General features: G+C 37.9%; 1 protein-coding gene across 1 annotated transcript; it reads left to right on the top strand.

The window, feature by feature from the left end:
- Positions 1-716: 716 nt before the first annotated feature.
- LOC145068888 (TMV resistance protein N-like) lies at positions 717-6,168 on the top strand. Its single transcript, XM_079015854.1, has 6 exons — positions 717-922; positions 1,607-2,196; positions 2,635-3,736; positions 3,826-4,083; positions 4,621-5,319; positions 5,412-6,168. Exons 2-6 carry the CDS (start codon positions 1,691-1,693, stop codon positions 6,015-6,017), a joined length of 3,171 nt encoding a protein of 1,056 aa, XP_078871980.1. The 5' UTR covers positions 717-922; positions 1,607-1,690; the 3' UTR covers positions 6,018-6,168.
- The last annotated feature ends 11,449 nt before the right edge of the window (positions 6,169-17,617 follow it).

Here is a 17,617-nt window from a genome sequence, read left to right as displayed (position 1 = left end):
GAAATCGAACCATTGGACGTCTACGGTTGCAACGTGGGTAAGGGGTGAGGCTGTGAACTTCTCAAGTTCAGTAGTATCCATGGATTCGCTCTAGAAACTCATTGCGAAGGAGAGAGAAAAGGGGCGAGTGAAAGAGTATGTGATGGAGAGGGAGAGAAAGAAGAAAGAAAGAAAGAGTTCAGGCAGATCATGTAAGGAAGAAGTCAAGTAGATGGAGGCATGTGGGATGTAGTCGATGGACAATGAGAGAAAAGGCCGAGAGGGTTAGGAAAATACAGTAACGGGTTTTTTTGACTTTCTTGAGAGAGAGAGAGAGAGAGAGAGAGAGAGAGAGAGAGAGAGAGAGAGAGGAGGGTTTTGGTGAGATTTTATTTTTTATTTTTTATTTTTAATTAGTTAAATACCAAAATAAATAAAGAAAATATAAAAAAGAAATGAAAAGGGCAAAATCGACTTTTCAAGTGTATCAGGGACCAAAAACCCAGAAAAACTTTGATTTTGGACTTTCCATGCAAGTTGGAAACTTTTTGGACCCTATCCAAAGTTTTTTGAATACCACAGGGACCAAATTTGTAGTTTTGTCTAATGAAATTTAAGGTTTAGTGGCGAAAATGTAAAATATATATAAGTATGGCGACTAAATGTTGAAACTCCAAAACGCGAGTATATATTTAAAGAAACTATAACTTCCTTCTGATTATCTTTGCTCCCTCGTTGACCGATCTACAGAATTGAGAGAGAAGTGTCAAATTGTGGAGAAAGGTATCAACCTACTCAAAATCTCAAATCGATCCAATTAACTTGAAAGCATAAATTAGATTTCCTATGAAAGTTGAAGTATAAGCTTGCCAAGTTAAGTCGATTGCAACGAAAAAGCTTAGAAAGGGAGCCTGCTAGAGTTTGCTGTTGCTGCGAATTTTAGGTACGTTCCTCAAACTGGTAAATTGATAAAGTATAAGTTATCAATAAAGAAATTGAAGTGTCAATGAATTGGTATACGAGTTATTGAGTAAAATTTCTCATCGAGTTAAAGAAAATGTCGTTGTCGAATCACAGACACGTATTTTGACCCACGTCAGAATTATGAAGTTTTTGAATAAGAATAGTTATATAGTTATATGATTATAGTAACTTTTTTGTAAGTTAAGGTTTTTTTGTATGCTATAAACGAATCTAGAGAAGAGTCGAGTTGTGGAGGAAAGCTCAAATCGATTCCACTTAAGAAAAGAAATTAATAAAAAATTATATGGAAAGTTAAAGTATATGCTTGCAAATATTAGTTGATTGCAAAGTAAAAAGGTTAAAAAGGGATCGAGTCTACTAAAGTTTGGTTTTGCTAGGAAATTTCATCTGCATCTGAATGTAGTATTAAGAGCAAAAGACTAGTTTGTATGATGTGATTGAGTGAAAACTAACATATATAGATCACCTAAATCAGTTCATGCCTATCTTTTGAATTATAACTTGTATTATACTTTCAAACCAGCTTTTATGACAAAAATAAAAAAATAAATAAATGCAGCCGAGGACCAGTTATGAGATTTTCTACATTATAACCTGTTTGTGCAATTATGAGTTCTGACGAGGTTTTTCTACATGATAACAGGTTGCAACGGAGACTCGCATCTCCCTATATATTTTATTTCATTAGGGTGCTAAAACCACATACATTCTATCTCAACAAATCAACATGTCGATGGCATCTTCATCATCTTCTCCTTCCGATGTGACCTTTTCTTCTGAGGTGTGGAAGTACCATGTTTTTCTTAGTTTTAGAGGAGAAGATACCCGTAAGACTTTTGTTGATCATCTCTACACAGCTCTTGAACAACAAGGGATCTACACTTACAAGGACGATGAAACACTTCCTCGGGGTGAATCAATCGGCCCATCCCTTGAGAAGGCTATTGAAGAATCACAAATTGCTGTCATCATATTCTCTAAAAACTATGCAGATTCTTCATGGTGCTTAGATGAACTTGTACATATAATGAAATGCAAGGATGCGAGAAACCAAATTGTGATGCCCGTATTTTACAATGTTGATCCAGCAGAAGTTCGAAAACAAAAACGAAAATACAGAGAAGCATTCGCCAAACATGCGTTGGAGAACAACAAGAAGGTTGAATCTTGGAAAAAAGCACTTGTGGATGCAAGTAACATTTCTGGATGGGAACCAGAGCATATTGCGAACGGGTAATGTTTTTTTTCTTCTTTCTTTATGCACTTTTTATGCTTAATATATTGGGCTCTGTTACAAGACATATATACTTATACCTTATACGTGGCTTATAAAGGATAACGCCAAATTCTCGATGGTAGAATATAAGTGTTAGAGTACAACTAGTCATGTACAACGATGCAAATAATTATAGTTTTGGTATGCAATAATCCAATAACAGTATCTATATTTTAGAAAGGAATCAACAAGTTTGATCCGAAGAAGTTTTGTTAGCTACTTTGAAAACACAACTGGTAATACATAGTGATGATAATAAATTGGCTGTCACTAGTACTGGAGACTAACTTTTGCTAAGAACTTGCAAGGTAGACATTGTCTAGGGTAGTAGTTTATGATAAGTCTATTCGTCAATGTGAGCATGTGTTAATGATACTTTTATATTCAATTTGCAGGCATGAGTCCAAATGCATCAAAACAATTGTTGACACAATTTCACGTAGGTTGCATCCCATAACTTCAAGTGTGGATGACAACCTGGTTGGAGTAGAGGCCCGCATGCAACGATTGATATCACAAATTGGTTTTGGTGGTAAGAGAATGATTGGAATATGGGGGGTTGGGGGTGGCGGTAAGACTACACTTGCCTCTTCAATCTATGATGAAATCTCTAGCATGTTTGATGGTTGTTGCTTTCTAAAAAATATCCGGGAGGAATCAAGTAATAAAGACGGTTTGGAAAATCTGCAAGCAGAAATTCTTTCTGGGATTTTGAAACAAGAGAAACTAGAGGTAAGGAGAGTTGAAGAAGGAAGGCGCATGTTAAAGGATAGGTTACAATATAGAAAAGTCTTGATTGTTCTTGATGATGTTGACAACCTTGACCAACTAGAAGAGTTAGCTGGATCACGTGATTGGTTCGGTGAAGGAAGCCGAATCATAACCACAACTAGAGATGAGCATGTATTAACCGGAGACAAAGTAGATGTGATACACAATATTAGCTTGTTAAACAATGATGAGGCTATGAAGCTCTTTTACAAGCATGCACCCCGGGGTCACAGGCGTATAGAAGATTATGAGAGGCTTTCAAAAGATGTGGTTTCTTATTCTGGCGGGCTCCCATTAGCACTTAGAGTTCTGGGTCGTTTTCTATGTGATAAAGAGATGAATGAGTGGAGGAGTGCCTTGGCTAGATTGAAAGAAATTCCAGATGCTAATATTTTGGAAAAGCTAAAAATCAGCTTTGATGGACTTACGCCCCTGGAGAGAGAGTTGTTCCTAGACATTGCATGTTTCTTCAGGCGGCGGTTGAAAGATGAAGAGAGTCTGATGATACTTGATGTTTGTGGTTATCATCCTGTTATAGGCATAAAGGTGTTGGTCCAAAAGGCTCTCATAGTTATTTCAGAAGATGGAAGGTTTGATATGCATGATTTGGTACAAGAAATGGCACATTACATTGTTAGAAGGAAACACCCCAAGAATCCTGAAAAACATAGTAGAGTTTGGAAGAAGGAAGACATTCTAAAAATATGTGCTATGGATGTAATGACGGTAATGGTTAAGCATGATTTTCATGGTATAAATATGTATGAAGAAACACTTCTAACTCGACCTCACACCATTTTGTTCCTCTATCCCAGAACCTTGACAAGATTGAGGCTATATATGGTCGGTGGTGTAGGAGTGACGAATCACAACGTGTTCTCCAGGTCGCTACAAACATGAAGAAACTTCGGTGGATTTATTTGGCTAATAGAATGACATGTGTAATGGATGAAAGAAAAGTTAATGGGGGTACACTTCCATTAATCATAGTGCCAGAACATTTTCCACCAAGGGAGCTTTGTTGTCTAACATTCAACTGGCTCAATGCAAAACAACTTTGGGAGGGTAACAAGGTACTTCTTATTGTTTAATGGATGAAAGAATAATAATAGTTGCCTCTCTCTCTCTCTCTCTCTCTCTCTCTCTCTCTCAATAGAAGCACATGTGTACCACTTTAAGAAACGTTTCCAGGAGGAGCCATATAGTGCTCTGATACCACTTTGCTATACCCTTACTTTGAATTGCAACAACACCACAGGAAGAACACAAATTAGAAAGTAATAATTAAAAAAAAAATCAATTGGATAACTCTGAGTTTCCATTCAAGTACTTCAAGAGGCTAGTCTCTCCTACAAGAAATCTCACACAAAATTGATAGATGATTCCTTACATTCCATCCCACTACTTATTGGCATCTTTCAGGAATGGAAAATAAAAGTAAAATACCAGGAATTCCCCTAAACAATTTTCTATCTGTCTCCCCTGCATTTCACATTTTTCCCCTTCTCTTGTACATGAATTTGAGTGGTGATTTAGCATTGTGTGTGTGTGTGCCGATTTTCCATGAACTGTTGGAAATTTTTTGACTTTTGTGCACTTGTATATAACAGTGTCTACCAAACTTGAGATTTATCAAACTTCAGAACCTGAAGAACCTAATCATGACACCAGATTTTGATGGGCTTCCAAATCTTCAATCATTCATGGTTAATGGATCTCCGCTTTTAGAAGATATTCATCCATCATTTGGACGTTTGGAAAAGCTTGTTTGCGTGGAGATAAGTTGTTGTAAAAATCTTAAGATGGTTCCACCCATTGCCCGGTCAATGAAAATCGAGACCCTTGTACTCTCAAGGTGCAGGGATCTTTCAAAGATCCAACAAAGCATGAAGAATTTTCTACTTCACAAGATGAACCACATAGGATGCTTAAGAAAGCTGGATCTCAGCGAGTCCAATTTGGCAGATGGAGACATCGGATCGGTTGCTGTTTGGGAGTTACCCAGCTTGCATGAACTCTATCTACAAGGAAATAGTTTTGTACGGTTGAATTTTAGTCTCTTGCGAGTTCCTCAGCTCCAATATCTCAACATATCAGAATGCTATAACCTTGTAGAATTGTCAGAGCTGCCACAAAGTATAGCTATTGTTATAGCGGATTATTGTGACTCACTTGAAAGCTTTGGAGATATTTCAAACTGTAAATGGTTATGGAAAGTCTCACTTCTGGGGAGAAACAAATTTGTTGGCGACATATTGCGGGGGGAGAACAAACTTGGTGGTGACATATTACTAGACTCCATGCTCCAGGTGTAGCTTTTGAGTTTCATTCTTTATGTATATAAAGGCAAGCATAAGAAGAATAAGTTTAGCCATAATCTAATATGTTTTATATATGGCAGGGAAACGCTAAAGATCACTTTATAAGTTTCAACCTTTCACACTCTGATATCTGGAGGGGGTTCGTACCTTGGCTCAACTGGGAGAAGAAGTTTACAATGCGGCTTCCACATGATTGGTATGATTACTTTTGTGGGATTTTGATGTTCGTTAAATCTGAAGAGCACGATGTGTGTGTTAATATAACTATCAAGCAAGGCATAGACGAAGATTTTCATTCTTTATTTGGTCAGGAGTCAAATGAAACAGAGATTTCTTTTTATGGGACGGTATGTGTAGGATATGTCTCTTTTAGTTCATTGAAAAAGACTGAATGCTTGAATTCAACATACAATATGCTTTCATTTTCTGTACACTGTAAGGATAAGGAGGATGAGCGTAGGTTTAGAGCTGTACTCGTTCCTAGGAAAAATAGAGATGATCTGATGCAAACAACAGATAACTCAGAATTTTGGGACGATGGAAAGACATTTAGGGTCCAACATGATTCAGAGTCCTCTATCAAGATTTTATGGACACCTCACAACAACATGCATTTTGGTATGAACTTGTTTAATCGACACATATATCCAAGAGTCCCTCAAATCCTTAGTGATTTTCTTTATTGATCACTGTTGTTGATTCTTTTAAAAAAAAGATTATATATAAACTGATTAGATCGAAAATTGCATGGTTAAATGCTTGTGTTTCTCATACAAGAAACAAGACATCTGATTCTAGTACATTTCTACTAGCCACATTGTTGGTTGATATTCCATATCTGCATCATCTAATGCTATTCATGGAAAGTAATTACAAATTGCCTTGATGAAAGACGCCATATAATATGTATTATATATTAATACAATAATTGATGGTATTCTAATTAAATTGATTCTAAGGCCATTATGAGTATAGAATGCAACTCTTGAAGGTCACTATGAGTATAATTTGTGTTGAAAAATACACTTAAAAAATCCCTCGCTGCTGATGTCCTAGATTCTTCCTCTTCTTCTTGGTTTCTACTACAACCGCTATTTTGCTTGCAAGCATTCTGTAAGTTGTCTGTTTTTAACAACTTGATTGTTTGATTGCCGGTTTCATAATCATAACTAATAAAACTGTGGTTCTATATACGACTGATCATACACATTAACAGTTGATTGTTGCTATAGTTTATTTTCCCGTTTTGTCATAACCTTACAGCCAGTTAATAATATAATTAGGGGATTGATGAATGATACAAAACTCTACAAACTCATTAATGGGTTACAGGGTTAGAATCATAATCAACATTGTATATATATTACTAGTATTTACGAAAGAAAATACATACCATGTGGTGCATTTTTGGGACATTGACGTTAATTCAACATCGGTATTTGCAAAAGGGTTGTTTCTATAAATGTTTTGGTATCTTTAAGCTAGAGGATGTGGTTAAATCTCACATTTTACATTTTCTGTACCACCTCAGGGCTGTAAACGAACCGAACGTTCGGTGAACTATTCGTGAACCGTTCGGCGGGTAGTTCGTTTATGTTCGGTTATTTAATAAATGAATAAACATGAACACAAATTCTAATTCGTTTAGATAAACGAACGAACAAGAACAACGGTCTTGTACGTTCATTTATGTTTGTGAACGTTCGTTTCTGTTGTTCGTATAAGTTTATTTATGTTCATATATGTTTAATTGTTTTGTAACACTCAGTTTTGAATCGTTACATTGTTCGGGGCCGTGGCCCGATCATCATAAGGTTTTGGGCCTTGTGGAAGAAAGGATTTGGCCCCTTTTGGATGTGGGTAGTATAGTCTAAGTGATCCGAGTGTTTGTTTGGGTTTCGGAGCCCAAGGGTATAATCGTAATTTGATATCTCGGTCCTTTATAAATTTTGGATTTTTGTTCGAAAGGTCTTAAGGTTGGTATGAGTTGATAGAACTGTAGGGCTTCTCGTTACCTTTCTATGGATATAAGGATCGTCGGAAACAGACTTATAACGAAAAAGTTATAGCATTCGGAAGTTTGGTGGTTTTAGGGCTTAGCCGGGTACACGGGGAATACACAGTTGTATGCGTAACGTACTAGTGAAAAGGGCAGTACGCGGGGCGTAATTCGGCGTACGCTGGGCGTACTAATCAGGTTGGTCGCGAGTACTCTATGGAGTATGTTGGGCGTACCATATATACGTTGGGCGTACTCCAATCAGACCCAAAACCCTATTTTAGGGTCTTGGACCCTATTTAAGCTCCTTATCTCATAGCCTAACCCTAATATCTTCAGCCTCCATCCCTATAAACCCTATAAATCGACCCTTAGCCCCCATTTGAGTGATTATATAGCTTCAAAGTGTTTTATGTGTGTTTTGGTGCTTGAGGAGGAAGAAGGAACTTCTTGAAGAGTCATTGCTTGACTTGGAGCTCTTGGATCCAAGCTTTGTGCACCTAGATCTAACTTTTGGAAGCATAAAGTCTCGACCTTAACAACTCTTTCTTGTAGATCTAGCTAGGTGGCAATTGGTTATGATTTTGGTCCCTTTGTGGTGGTTCTTGTGAGTAGAAGTTACTCCAGAACCTTTGCCTTTGTTGGGGTTATAGAGTCATAAAGTTTGGATATTGATGAATATAAAACTCCCATGCATGTTTTGGTAGTCTTTTGGTGAAGCCTGGGACTTAGGGTTTTGTTTTGGGTTCCATTAAGTCATGCTAAGTCATAAAGTCAGGAACTTTATGACCTAGGAAGTCCCTTTGATTCAGATCTGGAAGTTTGGACTAAGGTCGTAAGGTATTAAGAAGTTCTTAAGACATTTTGGTGTGATTTTGACATTTGGAGTTCATCTTTGGTGTTGGGCTTCATTAAGCCATGCAAAGGCTTAAAGCCTTCGACTTTATGGATCAAGTCACTTATATTTAGCTATTTTGAGGTTTTGACGTCTTGTCTTAAGGGATTAAGAAGTTTTCTGAGTTGGATGTGGGCAGGGACAGTACGCGGGGTGTACCTCCTCATACTCGGGGCGTACTGGGTGTCTTGGGTGTACGCTTAGCGTACCCACCGAGTACGCGGGGAATACTCAGTCAGATGAGATTTTGCTTTTTGGGCCTCAAGTTTGGGCTTTCTTTTGGGCTTGGGTGTTTGAGTTATTAAAAGGCCATCTGAGTACAAGTTTTTTGGACTAGGAAGAATGGTTGGGCTTTAGGTAAGACCCATGTAAGGATTTTGGGCCCAATTTGGAAAATTGGGCCATATTTTGGCATTGGTTGATTATTTGGCCATTGGGCCTTAGTCTTAGACCAAACTAGGTTAAGGATAAAATGGTATTTTTACCCCAAGTATGGGTTTATGGTTATGGATTGGAACCCAATTGTTAATTGGGTGTTGTTTTGATATTGTAGTTCAGGGTTCGGTTAGCCAATAGCCAGAGATTTATTTGCGGGATCCAGTTGTGCGAGGTGAGTCCTTTTACTATATCCAGTGTTGCAGAAATCGGCCTTGGCGGCCGATTAATCGGCGATTTATCGCTTGGCGGCCTCGAACCGATTACGATTAAGGTGCTTCGCGGAAATTGGTCAAAATCGGTCAAACTCGGGCTTGGCGGTCCTTGACGGCTTTAGCGGTCCTCGGCGGTCATAGGCGGGAAATATTTTTTAGGAAATATTAATTTTCTAAATAATTTAGGGTCCCCGATTAATCCTAGCAGAGTCTGATTAATCGCTTATCGCAAGTCGACCGCCTAGTTACCGCCGAGCGATTTTTACAACCTTGACTATATCCATGGGTCGAAGGCACCAATGTCGGCCCATTACTTGTTATGTGGAATGCTAGTTGTCTCTGTGATACTTGCATGGAAGACCATGGGGTGGGGGCATGACATTTAAGGTAAAGACCATGGGGGGAACCCATGGCAACTATATGTATGTTGCATGATATTACATGGTTGTATGTTATGTGGTATTTTTGGGGAACTCACTAAGCTTTATGCTTACAATTCTCCGTTTATGTTTCATGTACTCCGGTTTTAAATGTAAAGGCTCAAGATGATTGTAGAGCACACACTATATGTTTCCGCCTTCTGTGAATTACTTTGATTTTATGATGTTTTGTTAAAACCTGTTTACCTTGGTTTTATGGGAAAGATATGTATTAACGATTTATTAATCTAAAAAGAAAACACAAAAATTTTATGTCATAATTTTTGGGACGTTACATGTTTTTTTTATTACATTACTATATTATATGTTCGTTTAGTTTCATATATGTTCAATTGTGTTTGTTTATCTTTGTTCGTTTATGTTCGTTTAGCATGTTCACAAACATAAACAAACGAACATGAACAATACCATTTGTTAAACGAACGAACATGAACAAGCCCTTGTTCGTGTTTGTTCATGTAACATCCGAATCCAGGTATTTCCTTTTTGATTCCTTGATATTATTAAAGTTGGCACAAAGAGACCCTCTGTACGCTAGGCGTACGTGAATGTACGATTAGCATACATGGGCACGTTTGATTGGGCAGCTGAGCCTCGTACGTAGGGCGTATGTGGCCTAAAGACTAAAACCTTAATCTTCGGACTTGAGCCGTATTTAAGCTCACTTATGGCTTTTGGACCTCACTCCTTACAGCCTCCACAACCTCTCCCTAAAAACCCTAAGTTTCCATTAGATGTGATCTTTGAGCTTGAAGTGATGAAAGTAACCCTTTTTGGCGTGTTTGCAAAAAGAAGAAGGTGGTGAACAAGTCTTGGACGTGGTTGAGCTTCTTGATCCTACATCTACATCACATTAAGAAGCTTTTGGAGGTAAAAAGTTCATACCTTGCTAACCCTTTTGCTAGTTTGAGTTTTAAGGTTTGGTAACGAGTTCATATTTGCTCCATAGGTCCTCTTTTGTGAGTATGAGGAACTCCAGAGGTTATAAATGTTAGATCTAAGTCCCTTTGGCACGTGAGAAGCATAAAAATGCTATCTTGATGGTTGTTATGGCACCATGCATGGGTTTAAGTTCTTAAAGTGAGTCTTAATGGACTAAATGGGATGTTGGGCTCCCATAATGCATGCAAAGGCATAAAGTTGGCAACTTTAAGCCCTAGGACCCTTAAAATGACTAAGATCTGGAAGTTGACAAAGTGGTTGCATGGATTAAGCACTTAATGGCTAAATATGCTTAGCAGCTTCGTACGTTGGGCGTATTGATATGTACGATGCGCGTAATGCTTGAAGACCAAGTACAATAATCATACTGATGGTGTACACTGTGCGCACGTCTATTGGGCTGATGGGTGTGTTTGGACTTTTGGGACTCTTGGGCCTTATCTAGTTTTGGGCCTTAGCCCGTTTAGGATAGGTGGACCCGTTTTTCTTTTGTGGGCCTTAAGTGTCATGGAATGGGCTTTTGAACTTGCTAATGAACCTTAGGCGGCATGGTTGGGACTTTTGGGCCTTATGTCCAGTTAGTACTTTTAGGCCAAGGATAGTGGGGCCCATTAAAGGAGAAAGGCTTTTGGGCCTTATTTGAAGAGTTTGGACTTAGGGATTTTGGGCCCATGATTGGGTTTGTGTCATAATTCTAATTAGGGTAATTTATATATATAACAGTATGAGATTTCAGGATCGGTAGCCGAGCAGTTATTATTTATCAGCAGACTAAGGCGAGTCTCCTCACTATATCATTGGGTCGAGGCACCAATGTCGACCCATTACTTGACATGTGGATTGACATTTGTTTATGTATTTAATTATTTGAAGGCCACAGGGGTAGTCCGTGACACTTGTATGGAAGACCATAGGGGTAGCCCATGACACTTGGATATCATACCCAGGGGTAGCCCATGACATTCCAGGAAAAGACCATAGGGGTAGCCCATGACAATCATATTTATGTTGCATGGTATTCTGTGATTGTATGTTATGTGATATTTGGGAACTCACTAAGCTTTTGCTTATAGTTTATTTGGTGGTTTCAGGTACTTCTTGTACTAAAGGGAAGGGCCCGGCTTGATGGTGCAATATTCACTCTCTAGCGTTTGTCGCACTGATTGATATTGATACTCTGATAATTTGACATGTTATGATGTAATGCATTTTGGAAACAAATTATTATTGTAATTCCTACTTTTTAAAATGAAATTTTTTATCTAGTTTTTGGGCTGTTACAGTTCGGTTCATTTACAACCATAACCTTAGCGCCACTTCATTTTTCCCACTCCCCTTCTCTTTTCAAAACCCAAGAAATGGTCACATTTCACTTCACAATAGTTTTTACTATAACATCCTGTTTCTGATCGTTTGTGATTAGGGTTTGTGGGCTGCAAACCAGGCATGAGGGAGTCTTGGGGTTGTGACGAGTTGCTAGGAGTTTAGGGCATCTCGTCACCTATCCGAGGGTATGAGGTTCGTGGGAATCGGGATTACGTCGAGGAAGCGATGACAGCTTGATGATTTGGCAAGATAAGTCCTTTAGTTGAAATTGATGGCAGCGGAGTACACTGCGCATACGTGTGTGTACGCTTAGCGTAATCATGCGCGTGTCATTCAAGCTGAGCCACCTAGTACGCTGGGCGTACCAGAGGGTACGCTGGGCGTACTAGTCATAGAAGAAAACCCTAATTAAGAGGAGTGTCCCTATATAAAGAATGAGATGGCCTCATTCTTGGCCACCATCCTCATTTAATAACCCCCCCCCCCCCTAAACCCTAATCTTCGTTCTTGAGCTTGTGTGTGACCATTGTGAGCTTATAAGTGTTATTGTGGAATTTTTGGAGTGAAGAAGGAGCATGAAAGAGAATAGAGTTGGAGTCCAGGCTTTGGATCTGAGCTTTTCTGTGGCTGGAGCATCACCTGGAGGTATAAAGCTCAAAGCTTTCCCATCCTTTTGTTTTGTGCATGATATGGTCAATTTTAGGGTTTTTGGTCCCAAATCTTGAGGCTTTATGAGTTGTTGCACTCCAGAGCTCAATATCTGTACTTTTAAGTGTTTCTAGTGATGAGGATCCATAAAAATGAGGTCTTGAACGTGTGAATCAACCCATGCATGAGATTTGAGCATTTTGAGTTAAGAGAATAAGAGTTTTATGTGTTTGTGACCTTATCAGCCATGCAAAGGCTTAAAGTCACTAACTTTATGGAGTAAGAGATGATAGGGACTCCAGATCTGAGAAATGAGTTAAGGTCTTAACGGGTTAAGACCAAGAGAATGGACTAAAGCAAAGTTGGGCAAACGCCCAACATAAGTTCCAGTACACCCCACATATTGGGTTGGAGTCCCCGATGAATTTCATGCACGCGTGAGTACGCTGAGCATACCAAGAGAGGTACGCCCCATGTAACTTCACTGTGGGCTTTTGGGCTGGATCTTATCATGGGTCGTGAGGGTTGGGCCTGAATCTTTGGGCTTGTGAATTAGAGACTATAAACAGAGAAATATTATAATTTTGCCTTGGGCCCTTATGTTGGGCTTGCCATTTAGTTTTGAGAGTGGGCCTCGGGTGAGCCCATTTATTATTGGGCCTTAGTGGGCGCAATGGGTTTTAGGCTTTCAATGGGCTGGTTAGTGGTCTTCCTTTAGACCTAATGAGTGAGAGTCCGGACTTAGTTTCTAAATGGGTTAATTGTGGTTTTGGCTCAGAGTTAGAGGTCGGTGCGTAGCAGCAGCGTTATAGGGGTTGTTCATCATCCGAGGTGAGTCTTCTCACTATACTTTACCTAGAGTGGTACTATGTGTGACTGGAGGGTCTTATGTGTTTACCTTAAGTATTATATTATCCTGCTTTATGTTGTATGCTACGCATTATGTCTTTGTGATTTATGCTATGCGGAGTTTTACAGACCGGACCAGAGGGTCCAACTAACCGTGGGACTGGAGGGTCCCACTGAGACACATTGACTGGAGGGTCTTATAGTGATATAGCCTTGAGTGGCTGATGAGCTGTGTGTGTGGTATTTGGGGGAGCTCACTAAGCTTCGTGCTTACCGTGTTATGTGTTATGTGGTTCAGGTTTTCTCAAAATCGTAGGAAGGCACCGACTCGATTGTACACACCAGAGAAGGAGTTATGATTAGAGGATCCTAGATTATTATTATTAAAAAATATAGAGTGGTGCTTTGTAAATGAATTCAATTGAATTTTCGTGAAACGTGACATGAGAATTATGTGATTTTTAAAAGAAAACTTTGTTTGAAAATTTACGGTGTTACATTTACAAATCGTTGATGCATCTTATATGAATAAAGATTATGCCTCTCATTTGAGGGTAAACCTGTCAATTTACTAATTTTAGTTGATGTTACTTATATTGAAAAAGATTTGGCCTTTCATTCTAATGATTTTGGTTGGGCTCTTTGTGGAGACTGGTCTCTTATGCCAACCATGAAGGGTAAAACATAAATTTTAATTAAAAATTTCAACTAACTCTACTTTAATTAGCTAACATTACTTTAATGGGTATTGAAATGAAAAAAGAACCAACTTAGAGTCTACAAGCAACATGAACGAGCTCAACTTCATCCTTATCATCATTATTTGTACTCATTTTTTTTGTATATATAATTGCTTATCTTCATCTTTAATTCCAAAAATGTCATCCCCCTTCCCTCTATCAAATGGAACCATTGTCAACAAAAACATTATTTCCTTTTAGGCAACATTCATTACCTCCCTACAACCAGTACATCCAGACACTTTATTATTGCTTTCATTTCCATTTTGGTTTCCATTTGTTTTTTTCTCTGCTTAACAACCACATGTTCAGACAAATCATTGTATTCTACTTGGGATTTGATAATTTCATCTTATTTACTTCTTTTGATAGTTTATTTTAGCATATTTCATTCATAATTTAGCTATCTTCATGCATATTTTTCTTTTTGTTATTTTATGACGTTTTCGGGTACTTTCTAGTTTCATGAGCATAATTGCAGATTTTAAGGAGAGTAGCGGAGCAGGATCTTTGGGAGGAAAATCGACTTGGAGGACAACAAGGATTATGGGCTTGATAACTAGTGGAGATGATGCATGGAGTGGGCTTGTAATCATGGAGCATTGAAGAAGACAGGCTTGTGCTTAAAAGAAAAGTGGAGGAACATTTGTGCATTTAGAATTAAAATGATCTGGTTTTTGGTCTGTTACAAGTTGGTATCAGAGCCTTGGTTTGAGGGATTCAGTCATACCCTCAGGTGTGTCAGGACTCAAACTGAGGAAATAGTAATATTTTCAAAAGAAAAAGAATCAGGTTTGTCTGAAAACGGTTTTATTAAGTAAAAGGGAGAGTGCAATGCGTACAATCGGCCGAGCTCAAGTAAGTGTTTCCCAAAATTAAACCATGCTTATAAATTGCAACTAGTATGTTAATATGTGAAGTGCGTGCTAGAGTATGGCTAAGGATACCTTTAGGAATTATGTGATAAAATTGTTTGATTTGTGTGATGCCTTGTAGCTTAGGAAAATTCGATGCTATATATTTCTTGGAATCAATGTTGACTCTATTATTTGCTAAGTGTATGCTTTCAAAATTATATATTCTTAGGATTTCATAGCCCTAGAATGATGGATTCTGCCTCATTTCCTGTTCCTTGTTTGGTTGTTGACTTAGGGCAAAAACTTTATTTAACAGTCTATGTGATTCTATTTATGTATAACTTGCATGCATAAGGCAACCTGCAATATTGATTGAGGTTCATGGTTCTGTGAGGATTGAGAAAACCTAGAAGAGTCTAGGATATGCTTATGCTTATGTGTTATATAGGTCATGTTTCGAATATGATTGGGTGAATTAGAGGTATCAGGTATGACCTTGGGGAAGGTATATGTAGTTGTGGAAGGTAGTATTTGTTGGATTAATTTCTAAGTCCATAACTATATTTGGTATGTACTTGACCCGACCCGGCATAGTCCATTTGGGTTGCACTTCACCGACACAATTTTTATGGATAGTCTTTGAGAATAGTATATTTATGATTTATACTAATATATTATAAGTTCTAATATATTAATATATAATCATATTATTTAATTAGTATTGATCAAGAATTAATTTATAATTAATTAAGTGATCAAAGTGAACTAATTAAATATGGACTCTTATATATATATGGAATGGGCCAAATTCATTTAGGTTGGGCTAAGCTTTCATGGATAGTCCATGGAGTGTTTAACCCATGGATCATATGAAATGAAAGGTCATGGGTTTAACCCTAGTCTCCATACTATATAAAGATGTCATTGGTTGATGAAATTGGAACTAGTGTGGATACACTAAGAGGGCTAGCCGATTTCACTAGAGAGAACCAAGTATCCATATTCTCTAAAGTCTTCCAAGGTGTTTTGGTGATTTGTGATTCCACTTGAGGCTTCCAAACTATTGGGGCTAAGCTCTTAAAGCTTGAAGACATCAAGCTACATTAAAATGTATGTCATCTAACTAGTACTTTGTAGTATAAGAGCTTCATAATATGCTAGTTAGGATTAAAGCCTTGGAAAGTTCTTATTTGCATGTATAATAGAGAAAACATAGATCCAAGGTTTATAGGGTTGCATGCACACCATAGGAGTGTGTAAGTCCCTAAACTGCCCGTGTATCAGTCAGATCCGTTTGATGGTGCGGAATCCCAATCAAACGGATGATGTTAGATCAAAAATAGAAGAGAAGAAGAAGAAGAATTAATATGAATCTTGTATGTATTGATATGAATTATAATCCGGATACAAAAGATTCACACACACAAATGATCCTTATTCTCTCTGGCCGTAAATTCCTTCTAGTTCATCAATCATCAATCTTTACTCCTCACCCTAACACCTCTATTTATACATGTTGGATATGGGCCGGAAACATATGGGCCGTAAATGAGTTTACGGCCGTAAGGTGTTTACGGCCGTAAACTCGGCCGTAAACTAGACCGAAAACTCCACAATTATTACACAAAAATACAATGCCCAGAAAAGTAAAGTATAAACCATATTTTTGACCCAACAATCTCCCCCTTGGTTTATAACTTTCTTTTCTTAATGACCCAACAAGCTCCCCTTAAAAAGTAGCTGGCTCTTCTTGTCAATCTTCAATGGGAGCTTGGCTTCAACTTTAACCTTCAATTTCTTCACAGCATCAGGATGAACATATGAATCTTCAAAGAATGACTTCATCTTGAGCACTTGAGGTTTTCTTCAGAATTTGGCATTGAACGCACATTGGGTGAGGAGGCTTGACGTACTGATTCTTGAAAGATGGCGCATTCAGCTTGAGAATCTTCAGAGAGAAAATCAGAGAGAACAAATCTTCTAGATCACTTCAGCAGGTACAACAATAGCAGCAGACTGATTGAGGAGGCTTCAATGCAATCCGTCACATATTCTTCAATTTCAGCTTCACCTTGCTTTTGGGGTTGAAGGATTGAATGTTGAAAGAATAATCTTCATTTCTTGCTCCTTCGAATGAGAATTCTTCGATGCTCACGGACGAGGCTTTGGCTCAGAAATCTTCAACACAAACTCCATGAGTCTTATCTATACCTAAAATCACTATTCAAGACAAAAACAAAACTAAAAGAAAACTTAGCACACAAAAAAATAGAAACAAAAATATTTTTGGATTTTTGATTTTTCTGAACAAGAAATAAAACAGAAATAACACTATTTTTGGATTTTTAAATTTTTTTTTATTTTTCTTTGTTTTTTTTTCATTATTTTTAATTTTTTAAATTTTCCCTTAATATTTAAATTAGAAGAAACTATGACAAAATTTAACAAAAATAAAAATGATATTTAACTTTAAGAGTGATTTGGGATCAAAGTTTTTAGACAGCCTTTATCCACTTGTCAGTACCTTTCATATTCACATCTTTGTCTGGTCGATCGTTAGTATTGTGGTCCACTTAAACACGAAAAATTATGACAAATTTTAGGACATACTATTTGTTACAAGACAAGGTGAACTTAAGTTCCTAAAAATTATATTTGATCCTAATTCCTTAGATACTATATCTTAAGGACCATTCATCTGACGACGACCAGGGATATTGCTGTCCACCTAAATTGAGCAGCGAGATCTACAGACAATCTGTATGAGTTCAATTTTTAGGTGTACTGGAACGTGTTTCCCGCTTCCTGATATGCCCCAGCCATCAAGAACTTCCAGAGTACTCCTTACACCGGGTGAGCAGACAACCATTCAGAGAGAGAAGAGATACACAATTCTATTGCTAACTACTTCAGAGGGGTTGAGAAGAAGAAGGTTGCATA

The sequence above is a fragment of the Lactuca serriola genome, chromosome 8, assembly GCF_051521515.1.
Source record: "Lactuca serriola cultivar US96UC23 chromosome 8, Lser_US96UC23_V15, whole genome shotgun sequence".
NCBI lineage: Eukaryota > Viridiplantae > Streptophyta > Magnoliopsida > Asterales > Asteraceae > Lactuca > Lactuca serriola.
Note: the sequence above shows the minus strand (reverse complement) of the source record. Positions and strands in the feature narration are given on the sequence as shown.

Bases quoted from the DNA above. Each gene is read 5' to 3' on its own strand.
- LOC145068888 (XM_079015854.1), top strand. From the start codon at position 1,691: ATGTCGATGGCATCTTCATCATCTTCTCCTTCCGATGTGACCTTTTCT. The intron at 2,197-2,634 runs GTAATGTTTTTT...TTCAATTTGCAG, and splicing joins CCAGAGCATATTGCGAACGG to GCATGAGTCCAAATGCATCA. The intron at 3,737-3,825 runs GTAATGGTTAAG...CCTCTATCCCAG, and splicing joins GTGCTATGGATGTAATGACG to AACCTTGACAAGATTGAGGC.